The sequence below is a fragment of the Rhinopithecus bieti genome, unplaced genomic scaffold (assembly GCF_001698545.2).
Source record: "Rhinopithecus bieti isolate Rb0 unplaced genomic scaffold, ASM169854v2 scaffold_6876, whole genome shotgun sequence".
Taxonomy (NCBI): Eukaryota; Metazoa; Chordata; class Mammalia; order Primates; family Cercopithecidae; genus Rhinopithecus; species Rhinopithecus bieti.
In genome coordinates this window covers 956,923-970,096 of record NW_016805229.1, presented here as the reverse complement: position 1 = coordinate 970,096, position 13,174 = coordinate 956,923, and the positions used below count along the sequence as shown (strand labels likewise).

The 13,174-nt window shown below is 41.8% G+C and overlaps 1 protein-coding gene across 2 annotated transcripts in view; it reads left to right on the top strand.

The window, feature by feature from the left end:
* The first annotated feature begins 11,797 nt into the window (after window positions 1-11,797).
* The window catches only part of LOC108529410 (nodal modulator 1), a 63,961-nt gene continuing 62,584 nt past the window's right edge, over window positions 11,798-13,174 (top strand). For both annotated transcript variants that reach the window (XM_017871710.1, XM_017871709.1), the window contains exon 1: window positions 11,798-12,119. In XM_017871710.1, coding sequence (XP_017727199.1) covers window positions 11,955-12,119 — 165 coding nt within the window. In that variant the 5' untranslated portion in view covers window positions 11,798-11,954. The remainder of the gene's footprint in view (window positions 12,120-13,174) is intronic.

Here is a 13,174-nt window from a genome sequence, read left to right as displayed (position 1 = left end):
ACTTTTAATTTCACAGGGGTTGTAAACCCCTTGTTATATTATTTGTCATATCCTAGGGAGATATTATTCCTAAAATCACAGTAGGTGTATATGCTGTGAGATTATTTGTGGTATCCTAGAAAGACATTGCTCCTAATATCACGGGGGTGTACACTCCTTGTGATATCATTTGTCATATCCTAGGAAGATATTACTCCTAAAATCACAGTGGGTGTACATGTGTGAGATTATTCGTGGTATCCTAGAAAGACATTACTCCTAATATCACGGGGGTGTACACTCCTTGTGATATTATTTGTCATATTCTAGGAAGATACCACTCCTTATATCACACCCCCTGCATTGTTATTCATCATATTCTAGGGAGATATCACTCCTACCCTGTAATAGTATTCATAATATGTTAGGGAGCTATTACTCCTAATATCACAGTGGGTGTGGCCCCTGTGTGTACACCCTGTTATACTATTTGTAATATCCTAGGAAAATATTACTCCTAATATCACAGTGAGTGTACACCATGTGTGTATACCCTGTGACAGTATTCGTAATATCTTACGGAGATATTTCTCCTAATATCACAGTGGGTGTACACCATGTGATATTATTTGTAATATCCTAGGGAGATACTACTTCAAATATCACAGTGGGTGTAGACCTTGTGATATCACTCATAACATCCTAGGCAGATATTACTCCAAATATTACAGTGTGTGTATACCATGCGTGTACATTCTGTGAAATTTTCATAATATTTTATAGAGTTAATATTCCCTCCTAATAACACAGTGGGTGTACACCGTTTGGTATTGTTCGTAATATTTTAGGGTGATATTACCTCTGATATCACAGTGGGTGTACACAGTGAGTGATATTATTCGTCATATCCTAGAAAGGGGTCACTCCTAACATCGCAAAGCGTGTACACCCTGTGATATTATTCATCATATCCCAGGGTGATATCACTCCTAATATCACAGTGGGTGTACACTTTGTGATATTATTCATCATATCGCAGAGAGATGTCACTCCTAATATCATAGGGGGTGTACCCCACTTTGATACTATTTGTCATATTTTAGGAAGATATTACTCATAATATCACAGTGGGCATACACCTTCTGTGATATTATTCATCATTTCCCAGGGAAATATCACCCCTAATATCACAGAAGGTGTACACCCCTGTGACATTAGGCGTCATATCTTAGGGACACACTACTCCAAATATTACAGGTGGTGTACACTCATTGTGATACTATTCGTGATATCCTAGGGAGATATCACTCCTAATATAACAAGGTGTACAACTCTTGTGATATTATCTGTCATATCTTAGCTAGATATCACTCCTAATATCACGGGGGTGTACTTTCCTTGTGATATTATTCATCATATCCTAGGGAGATATCACTCCTAATATCACACCTTCTGTGGTAGTATTCATCATTTCCTAGGGAGATATCACTTCTAATATTACAAAGGGTGTATAGCCTTTCTGATATTATTCGTCATATCCTAAGAAGATATCTCTCCTAGTATCACAGTGGGTGTACCCCTTGTGATATTGTTTGTAATATTCTAGGGTTATATCACTCCTAATATCACAGTGGGTGTAAACCATGTGATACTGTTTGTAATGACCTAGGGAGAAATTACTCCTAATATGACAGTGGGTGTACAACCTGTAATACTATTTGTAATATCCTAGGGAGATATCACTCTTGATACCACAGTGGGTGTACATGCTGTGATATTATTCATAATATCCTAAAAAGATATAACTCCAAATATCACAGTGGGCATACACCCTGTGCTATTATTCATAATATTCTTGGTAGATATTACACCTAATGTCACAGTGGGGGTACACCCTGTGACATTATCCCTAATATCTTAGGGAGATAGTACTCCTAATATCACAGTGGGTGTAAAACTTGTGATATTATTTGTAATATCCTAGTTAGACATTACTCCTAATATCAAAGTTTGTGACCACCACATGTGTATACCCTGTGATATTATTTGTAATATACGTGGGAGATATTTCCCCTAATATCACAGTGGATGTACAAGCAATATCACATGATGTACACCCACTGTGATATTAGGAGTGATATCACCCTAGAATATTACAAATAATATCACAGGGTGTACACCCAACGTGATATTAGGAGTGATATTTTCCTAGGATATTATGAGTAATATCACAGGGTGCCCACTGTGATATTAGGAGAAATATCTTCTTAGAATATGAGGAATATGTCCTAGGGATATATTACCCCTAATGTCACAGTGCATGTACCCCATGTGTGTATGTCCTGTGATAGTATTATTAATATCCTAGAAAGATATTACTCCTAAAATCACAGTGGGTGTACATGCTGTGATAGTATTCGTAATATCCTAGAAAGACATTACTCCTAATATCACATTACTCCTAGTATCAGAGAGGGTGTACATTCCTTGTGATATATATTATTCATTATATCCTAGGAAGATACCACTCCTTATATCACGCCCCCAGTGTTGTTGTTCATCATATTCTCGGGAGATATCACTCCTACCCTGTGATAGTATTGGTAATATCCTCGGGAGATATTACTGCTAATATCACAGCTGGTGTAGCCCCTGTGTGTACACCCTGTTACACTATTTGTAATATCCTAGGGAAATATTACTCCTAACATCACAGTTGGAGTACACCATGTGTGTACACACTGTGATAGTATTCGTGACATCTTAGGGAGATATTACTCCAAATATCACAATGGGTGTACCCCATGAGTGTACACCCTGTGATAGTATTCGTGATATCTTAAGGAGATATTTCTCCTAGTATCACAGTGGGTGTATATCATGTGTGTACACTCTGTGATATTATTTGTACTATCCTAGGGAAATATTACTTATAATTCCACAGTAAGTGTACACCCTGTGATACCATTCATAATATCCTATGGAAGTATTACTCCAAATATTACAGTGGGTGTACACCATTTGTGTACATTCTATGACATTTTCTATAATATTTCATAGAGTTAATACTCCTAATATCACAGTTGGTGTACGCCATGTATGTACTTAATGTGATATTCATAATAGCTCTCAGAAATATTACACCTTATATCACAGTGAGTGTACACCGTGTGTACAACCTGTGATAGTATTTGTAATAACCTAGCGAGATATAACTCCTAATATCACAGTGGGTGTACACCTCCTGATATTGTTCATAAGATCCTATTACCTTTAATATCACAGAGGGTGTACACCGTGTGGTATTTTTTGTAGTGTCCTAGGGAGATACTACTCCTAATATTACAGTGAGTGTACACCCTGTGATGTTATTCTTAATATCCTAGGAATAGATTACTCCTAATATCACAGTGGGTGTACACCTTGTGGTTTTATTTTTGATATCCTACGGAAATACTACCTCTGATATCCCAGTGGATGTACACCATGTGTGTATATCCTGTGATATTATTTGTAATATTCTGGGGAGCTATTACCCCTAATATCACAGTTGGTGTACATCATGTAATTATAATATCTCCCCAGGATATTATGAATTATTATTCATAATATTATTATTCATAATATCCTGGGAGGTTATTATCCCTAACGTCACAATGAGTGTAACCCTGTGATACTATTTGTAATATCCTGAGGGGGTATTACCCCTAACATCACAGTGGAGGAACACCCTTTGATATTATTTGTAATATATTGGGGAGGTATTACCCTTAATATCCCAGTGGGTGTACACCCTGTGATATTATTCTTAATACCCTGGGGACATATTACCCTTAATATCACAGTGGGTGTACACCCTGTGATATTATTTATAATATCCTGAAATAATATTACCCCATGTGTCACAGTGGATGTGTTCCTTGTGATGTTATTCGTTATAGCCTAAGAAGATATTACCACAAATATGAAGGTGAGTGTAAACCCTGATACGTTATTCATTATATTCTGAGGAGATATTACTTCCTCTAGTACACAGTGGGTGTACACCCTCTCATATTATTCATTGTGTACTAAGTAGCTATTATTACCCCTAATATCCCAGTGAGTGTATACCCTATGATATTATTACTTATATCCCAAGAAGATATTATTATAACTAATATCACAGTGGGTGTACACCCTATGATATTATTTGTTATATACTGAGGGGATATTATTACGCTTAATATCCCAGTGTGTTTACACCTTGTATCATTATTCCTTGTTTCCTCGGGAGATATTGTTACTTCTAATATCAAAATGGAGGTACACCCTGTGATATTATTCATTTTATTCTGGGGAGATGTTATTAACCCTAATGTCATAGATGGTGTACACCCTGTGATATTATTCATAGTATCCTTGGGAGATATTATCCCTATTGTCGCAGTGGGTGCAAATCCTGTGATATTATTTGATATATTATAGGGGATATTATCCCTAATGTCACAGTGGGTGTACACATTGTGATATTATTAGTAATATCCTGGGTCAGATATTACCAACAATGTCAAAGTGGGTGTACACCCTGTGATATCATTCCTAATATCCTGGGGTGACATTACCCCTAATGTCACAGTGTGTGTACAACCTGTGATATTTTTTATTATATCCTGGGGAGAAATTACCCCTAATATTACAGTAGGTGTACACACTGTGGTATTATTTGTCATATCCTGGGAAGATATTACTCCGAATGTCACAGTGGCTGTACACCCTGTCATAGTATTTGTTATATCCTAGGGAGATATTATTACTTCTAACATCACAGTGGGGATACACCCTGTGATATTATTAATCAGATCCTGGAAATAAATAATTACCCGTGATATCACAGTGGGTGTACACCTTGTGATATTATTTGTTATATCCTGGGGAGGTATTATTACCTCTGAAATCACATTGGGTGTACACCATGTGATATTGTCTGTTATATACTGGAAGGATATTACTTCTAATATCACAGTGGGTGTACACCCTCTGATATTATTTGTTATATTGTGAAGAGATATTATTACTTCTGATATCGCAGTTGGAGTACACCCTGTGGTATTATTTCCAATATCCTTGGAAGATATTACCCCAATGTCACAGTGGGTGTACACCCTGTGATATATTTCATAATACCCTAGAAAGATATTGCTCCTAATATCAGTGCGTGTACACCCTGTGATGTTATTCCTAATATCCTAGAAAGACATTACTCTTAATATCAGAGTATGTGTACACCCTGTGATATTATTCCTAATATTTTAGGGAGATATTACTCCTAATATCACAGTGGGTGTACACCCTGTTATATTATTTCTAATATCCTAGGGAGATATTACTCCTAATATCACAGCGAGTGTACACCCTGTGATATTATTACTAATAACATAGACCAATATTACTGCTAATGTCACAGCGGGTGCACACACTGTACTATTATTTGTAATATCCTAGGGAGATATTATTTGTAATATCACAGTGGGTGTACACCCTCTGATGTTATTCTTAATATCTTAGGGAGCTATTACTTCTAATATCACAGTGGGTGTACACCCTGTGATATTATTTATAACATCTTAGGGAAATATTACTCCTAATATTACAGTGGGTGTACACTTTGTGATATTATCCATAATATCCCAGGGAGATATTACTTCTAATATCACAGTGGGTGTACAACCTGTGATATTTTTCTTAATATTCTAGGGAAATATTACTCCTAATGTCACAGTTTGTGTACACCATGTGTGTACCTCCTGTGATATTATCCGTAATACCCCAGGGAGATATTACTCCTAATATCCCAGTGAATTTACACCATGCGTGTACACGCTGTGACCTCCCAGAAAGATATTACTCCTAATATCACAGTGGGCGTACATCCTGTGATATTATTTGTAATACCCTATGGATATCATAATATCACAATGAATGTACACCATGTGTGTACATGCTTGATATTATTTGTAATATTTTAGGATACTACTCCTAATGTCACAGTAAGTGTACATCTTGTGATATTATTTGTAATATTCTGTGGGGATATTGCCCCTAATATCACAGTGGGTGTATACTCTTTGACACTATTCATAGCATCCTGGAAGATATTATCCATATTGTCACGGTGGGTGTACACCCTGTGATATTATTTGTTATATTCTGGGGATATATTATTACCCCTAATATCACAGTGGTTGTATACTTTGTGATATTATTCATTATATCCTGAAGAGAGATTATTTCCTTTAATATCACAGTGCATGTACACCTTGTGATATTATTTGTTATATCCTGGGGAGATACTATATTACTCCTAGTATCACAGTGGCTGTACACCTTGTGATATTATTCATTATATCCTGGGGAGATATTATTACCCCTCATGTATACCCTGTGATGTTATTCATAATATCCTGTGAAATATTACCCATATTGTCACAGTGGGTGTACGCCCTGTAATATTATTTGTAATATCCTGGGGAGATAATATTACTCCTAATATCACAGTGGGTGTACACCCTGTGATATTATTCAGTATGTCCTGGGGAGGTATTATTATTCCTAATATCACAGTGGGTGAACATTCTGTACTATTATTCATTATATCCTGGGAAGATATTATTACCCATAATATCACAGTGGGTGTATACCCTGTGATATTATGTGTTATATCCTGGGGAGATATTATTACATTCAATATCACAATGGGTGAACACCCTGTGATATTATTTGTTATATTTGGGCAAGATGTTATTACCTCTAATATCACAGTGGTGTACACCCTGTGATATTATTCGTTATGTACTGGGGAAATATTATTACCCATATCACAGTGTTTGTACACCCTGTCATATTATTTGTTATATCCTTGAGAGACATTATTTTTCCTATTATCACCGTGGGTGTACAACCTGTGATATTACTCATCATATTCTGCAGAGATGTTCTTTCCCCTAATACAGTGGGTGTACACCCTGTGATATTATTCGGTATATCCTAGGGAGATATCATTACCCGTAATATCACAGTGGATGTACACCCTGTCATATTATTTGTTATATCCTAGAGAGATGTTATTACCCCTAATATCACAGTGGGTGTGCACCCTGTAATATTATTCGTCACATTTCCTGGAGATATTATTATCCATAATATCACAGTGTGTGTACCCACTGTGACAGTATTCACTATATCTTGGGGTGATAATACTCCTAATTTCACATTGGGTGTGTCCCCTGTGTTTACACCCTGTGATATTATTCATAATATTTTAGGGAGATATTACTTCTAATATCACAGTGGGTGTATACCGTGTTGTACACCCTATGATATTATTTGTAATATTTTAGGGAGATATTACTCCTAATAACATTGTGGGTGTACAGCATGTTTTTATTTTTTATTTTATTTTATTTTTTTTTTGAGACGGAGTCTTGCTCTGCCACCCAGGCTGGAGTGCAGTGGCCGGATCTCAGCTCACTGCAAGCTCCGCCTCCCGGGTTTACGCCATTCTCCTGCCTCAGCCTCCCAAGTAGCTGGGACTACAGGCGCCCGCCTCGTCGCCCGGCTAGTTTTTTGTATTTTTAAGTAGAGACAGGGTTTTACCGTATTAGCCAGGATGGTCTCGATCTCCTGACCTCGTGATCCGCCTGTCTCGGCCTCCCAAAGTGCTGGGATTACAGGCTTGAGCCACCGCACCCGGCCACAGCATGTTTTTAAACACTGAGATTATTCATAATAACTGAGGGAGATATTACTGCCAATATCACAGTGGGTGTACACCCTGTACACCCTGTGATACTATTGGTAATATCCAAGGGAGATATTACTCCCAATATCACAGTGGGTTTATACCCTGTGGCATTATTCATAATATCTGAGGGAGATATTACTTGCAATATCACAGTGGATGTACATTAAATGCTCATAAGACTTAGCTTTTATTATTACTGTTACGATTTAGGCCATGGGTTACTAACCAGTGGCTTAAAATGCCATTGCAGCCGGGCGCGGTGACTCACGCCTATAATCCCAGCACTTTGGGAGGCTAATGAAGGAGTATCATTTGAGGTCAGGAGTTTGAGATCAGCCTGGCCAACATAGTGAAACCCCGTTTCTACTAAAAACACAAAAATTACCCGGGTGTGTTGGTGCGTGCCTGTAGTTTCAGCTTCTCAGGAGGTTGAGGCAGGAGAATGGCTTGAACATGGGAGGTGAAGGTTGGAGTGAGCCAAGATTGTGCCACTGCACTCCAGCCTGGGCGACAGAGCGAGACTCTGTCTCAAAACAAACAAAATGCCATTGAAGACATATATTAATATGAAAAGGTGTTTGCTAAATGATGATTGAATAAATGAAATTATAATATAAAATAGGCTTTGGTTTTTTTAAAGAAAAAAAGAAAAGGACATGCCTAAATTAGGGAACTCGGAGAAGAAGGCCAAGGCATTTACCTTCCTCTCTTGAGTCTTTTTTTTCTCTTCCTTTCTTTTTCTGAGTCAGGATCTTGCTCTGCCAGGCTGGAGTGTAGTAGTGCCATCATGGCTCACTGCAGCCTTGACCTCCTGGTCTCAAGCGACCTTCCACCTCAGCCTCTCCCGAGTAGCTGGGACTACAGGCACATACCACCACGCCTGGCTAATTTTTAATTTTTTTGTGGAGACTGGTCTCACTTTGTTGCCCCAACTGCTTTAGAATTCCTGCCCTCAAGCCATCCTCTTGCCAAGGCCTCCCAAAGTGCTGCGATTACAGGTGTGAGCCACCATGCCCAGCCCTCTCTTGGGTCTTAAAGCAAAGTGTCAAAGACCCAGCCACCACTTCTTAGAAATGACTCGATGTCATATTAGCATAAATGCATCGATAAAAAGATGGAAATGCAGTAATGCAGTGATCTTGGGGAATCCTGGTTTTCTTCTCCAATTTCTTTGTTGTTGCAGTGAGCAAGCATTCATTTCAAGATAGGAATGAAATATTCAGTTCTTTTAGACAGACAAGCACAGGTGCTCAGTTTGGGAGAAGAATTAAAATCCTCTGCACTCTCCATGCTGCGTTGCTAATTCTCGGGGTCCTGTCCTCATCTTCTACTCTTGCCTTCTGCGGGGACCCCACGGCATGTTTTCCCCGGTCTTTTTGAGTCTCTCTAAATCCAGTATTGGACCCAGGGAGCACCGCCTCCTCTGCCCTTTAGCTGTCCTCCTGCCTGAGTCTTCTGGAAGCTTTGGGACAGAAAGAACCCAAGGATTTGTCCTGCAGCTCAGTGTGGCAGGTCTACTGTTTCCATGTTAATTATGTCTGTTTATCTGAGCCAGTTTTGGTGGAAACTGACGGAAATTATGGGGAAGCTAAATCCCTGTCTCGCTGCAAGCCACGCCCCAATCCCACCCCCATGAATTGGCGTTGTCACAGTCCTGGTGCTTCGTTTCTTTCTATATTTGAAGATGAATTTGAGGGAAATAGTCAGAAAGTCAAGAAGAACACAGAGGAAATCATTTGGGGTGAATCCAGAACAAAACCTGGGGACCCCAATTTCTCCTTTTCTATTCATTTTTTTTAAGACAGAGTCTCACTCAGTCACCTAGGCTGGAGTGCAGTGGCAAGACCTCAGTTCACTGCAACCTGTGGCCCCCTAGTTCAACTGATTCTCCTGCCTCAGCCTCCTGAGTAGCTGGGATTAGAGACTTGAGCCACCACACCTAACTAATTTTTGTGTTTTTAGTAGAGACAGGGTTTCACCATGTTGGCCAAGCTGGTCTCGAACTCCTGACCTCAAATGATCTGCCCACCTCAGACTCCCAATATGTTCGTATTACAGTAGTGAGCCATGGCTCCCGGCCCCAATTCTTGCTCTCTAGTTCCTGGAAAACCTATGGCTGCTTGCAGAGAGTCTTAGACAACTTCCTTTTCCTCTCCAGGCCTCGGTTTCCCATCCTGTAAGATGAGAGGTTTCCACAGGCCAACACTTCCTAACTAGTGGTTTTTTTTTTTTTTTTTTTTTGAGACGGAGTCTTGCTCTGACGCCCAGGCTGGAGTGCAGAGTGCAGTGGCCGGATCTCAGCTCACTGCAAGCTCCGCCTCCCGGGTTCACACCATTCTCCTGCCTCAGCCTCCCGAGTAGCTGGGACTACAGGCCCCCGCCACAGCGCCCGGCTAGTTTTTTTTTTTGTATTTTCAGTAGAGACAGGGTTTCACCGTGTTAGCCAGGATGGTCTCGATCTCCTGACCTCATGATCCACCCGTCTCGGCCTCCCAAAGTGCTGGGATTACAGGCTTGAGCCACCGCGCCCAGCCTAGTGGTTTTCAATCCTCTGGTGATTTGCATAAAAGGCATCTATTTCAATTGTGGTTATACATAACAAACCCCAATAAATATACTAATTATTTAAATGGTGTCTCATTATCACTGAATAGTTGAGAGTCTACTGTATTTGAGTGAAAATGCAGCATGAGAAACTGAAATCAGATGCATTCATGATTATGACCCTGAGGTCAATGTGTCATTCCCTTCGTTCCCTCGTTGCCCCCATGAAGGTTTGACTACTATACAGTTTGAACCTGTGTTTCTTAGTTGTTTGTCGCTTAAGTTTTAGCCACAATGGCAAATTGCAGTGGGAAATCCAGTCTTACTTTGTCATTTAGAAACAAAATACAAAACCTATCAAAATAAAGCACTAGGTTTTTTTTTTTTTGAGACAAAATGGAAGAATTTCTAATATTAGGTCAGAAAAGCAAATTTTTTGGTGTGTATTTTTTTTTTTTTGATACGGAGTCTTGCTTTGTCACCCAGGCTGGAGTGCAGTGGCGCCTTCTCGGCTCGCTCTAAGCTCCGCCTCCCGGGTTCACGCCGTTCTTCTGCCTCAGCCTCCCAAGTAGCTGGGACTACAGGCGCCCGCCACCACGCCCGGCTAATTTTTTGTATTTTTAGTAGAGATGTGGTTTCACTGTGTTAGCCAGGATGGTCTCGATCTCTTGACCTCGTGATCTGCTCACCTTGGCATCCCAAAGTGCGGGGATTACAGGCGGGAGACACGCGCCCAGCCTCTTTGGTGTGTATTTTGATGTGGTGACTGGTAGTTAAATTCAGTGTACATATGATTTCACTCTTGGGACAAAATATGCTGGATTTGAACTTATTTTCAGGCAAATGTTTCATTTTACAGAGCTAATTCAAAGTAAACTGACTGCATGCACTTCTCGCTTAGGGGAAGAAAACTCACCAAAATTTGTTTCTAGGCATATGCTATTAGAGCTAGGATTAAGATAAATCTTACATACCTTCCTTAATATGCTAACAACACGTTTCGCTTAAAAAAAATCGATCATTTATTATGGAAAAATACACCAGCTTACACAAATTCCTAAAGCGTTTTTCGTGTGTGTTTGTGTGTGTGTGTGTGTTTGCAGAGACGGCGTTTCGCCATATTGCCCAGGCTGGTCTCGAACTCCTGTGCTCAAGAGATCCGCCCACCTCAGCCTCCCAAAGTGTTGGGATTACAGGCGTGAACCATCACACCCGGCCCTAAAGGTTTTTGTGGGATTATATATTTTACCTGAGAAATATGTGGGTCAGAAAGATTTGAGAAAGTTGTTAGATAATTCGACCAACAAAATCTCCCGTGCTTTCCAGCTGTGATGGTGAATTCTAAAGTAGAATTCATCTTTGGAGCTTCTCCCCATAGGCCTGCACCTTGCGTTGCACCTGCCAGACTGTGCGCCGAGTCCTCCAGGCCTCTAGAAGGCAGAGATGGTCTAGTTTTCTTGCCGAGCATGCGTCGTAGTTCTCTCTTCTGGTGCGGTAAGCGTGGGGTCGAAGCGCGCGTGCGCGGCGGCGGCGGTGGGGCGGGGCCTGGACTGTCAGCCGGTCTAGGAGGAGGAAAGAGTCTGCGGCGTGGGGTGTGAGGGGCGGGAACGGGCTGCCTGCGGAGGGTCTAGCTGGGGGAGGTCTGGCCATGCTGGCGGGCCAGGGCGCTGGACCGCCGGGGCCCGCGGTGGTCGCCGCCGCGGTGGTGCTGCTGCTGAGCGGCGTGGGGCCGGCGCATGGCTCGGAGGACATCGTGGTGGGCTGCGGGGGCTTCGTCAAGTCGGACGTGGAGATCAACTACTCGCTCATCGAGGTGAGCGCCCGCCCCGCGGCCCGGCGTCGACTCACCGGGCCGGTGGTTCAGCCCCTCTGGGCCGCGCTGGCGTCGTCTCTGACACTGGGCGGCGTGGAGTCCTTGGAGCCCTTACCTCTTCCGAGGCTATGCTGTCCGCGGGCTCCCCGCAGCTCCTCCCCAGTCGCGCTGGAGGAGAGGTTTTTATCATGGGGTTGTGTAAGGACTGAGGGGTGCCAGACCTCAGGTTCTTCAAAAGCTGGACTCCAGATCCCCGGAACCCAGACCCCAAATTCCTTGGAGCCCAGACCCTATTTCTTTAAAACTTAGACCCGAGATCTCCTCGAATCAGACCCCCTGAAACTCAGATTTCCCCAAACCCGTATTCTAGAACCTAGAGACCACAAGTCTTATCCCCCAAACTCCACAGCCCAGACCCCTCCCGAAGTTCTGATCCACTGCTACTTCAAACCCTGCGGCATGATTTTAAAGAGCATCGATTCCCATCCCGTAGATTCTGACCTAGTAGATCAGTATTGGAAACTCTGGGGCCGGAAAGCTATTTTTTATTTCTCCGGCTCCCCTCCGCCTCTGAAAATGGAGAGTTGTCATCTGCCCTGATTGCCTTAATGAGTAGTTACTGGAATTACCCTAGAGATTTGTGCAGAAGTTCCCCTCCCCCCCACCAGTTAAGTTGTAGTCCTGTTAATGTTTATCAGCCCGGTGGGATTATGACCCTGAAAGGTTCCCGTAAAGAGGAAAGGGATGGATGGAGGTAGGGGCAGAAGGTCCTTTGTCCGGGTAGTTGGGAGGGTACCAGAGCAAGGCCTGGGCCTCATTTTTGGAAGGGGATTTATATTGGGGTAGGACAAGGAAGAGGAGAAGAGCAGGCGCCTCGGAGGTAATTTAGGAGAAAACGAAGGAAGAGCCTGGGAAATGCCGAAGAGAGGGACTGGGAAATAAGACCCCAAAGATCTCTGAAAGCACCTTTGAGCTGTTCCAGGGCTGGCAGTGAACGGTGAAGCACTGTGTTCTGCAAAGCGGGTTGCTGAGGATTGGGGGAGGGGCAGGGAGTC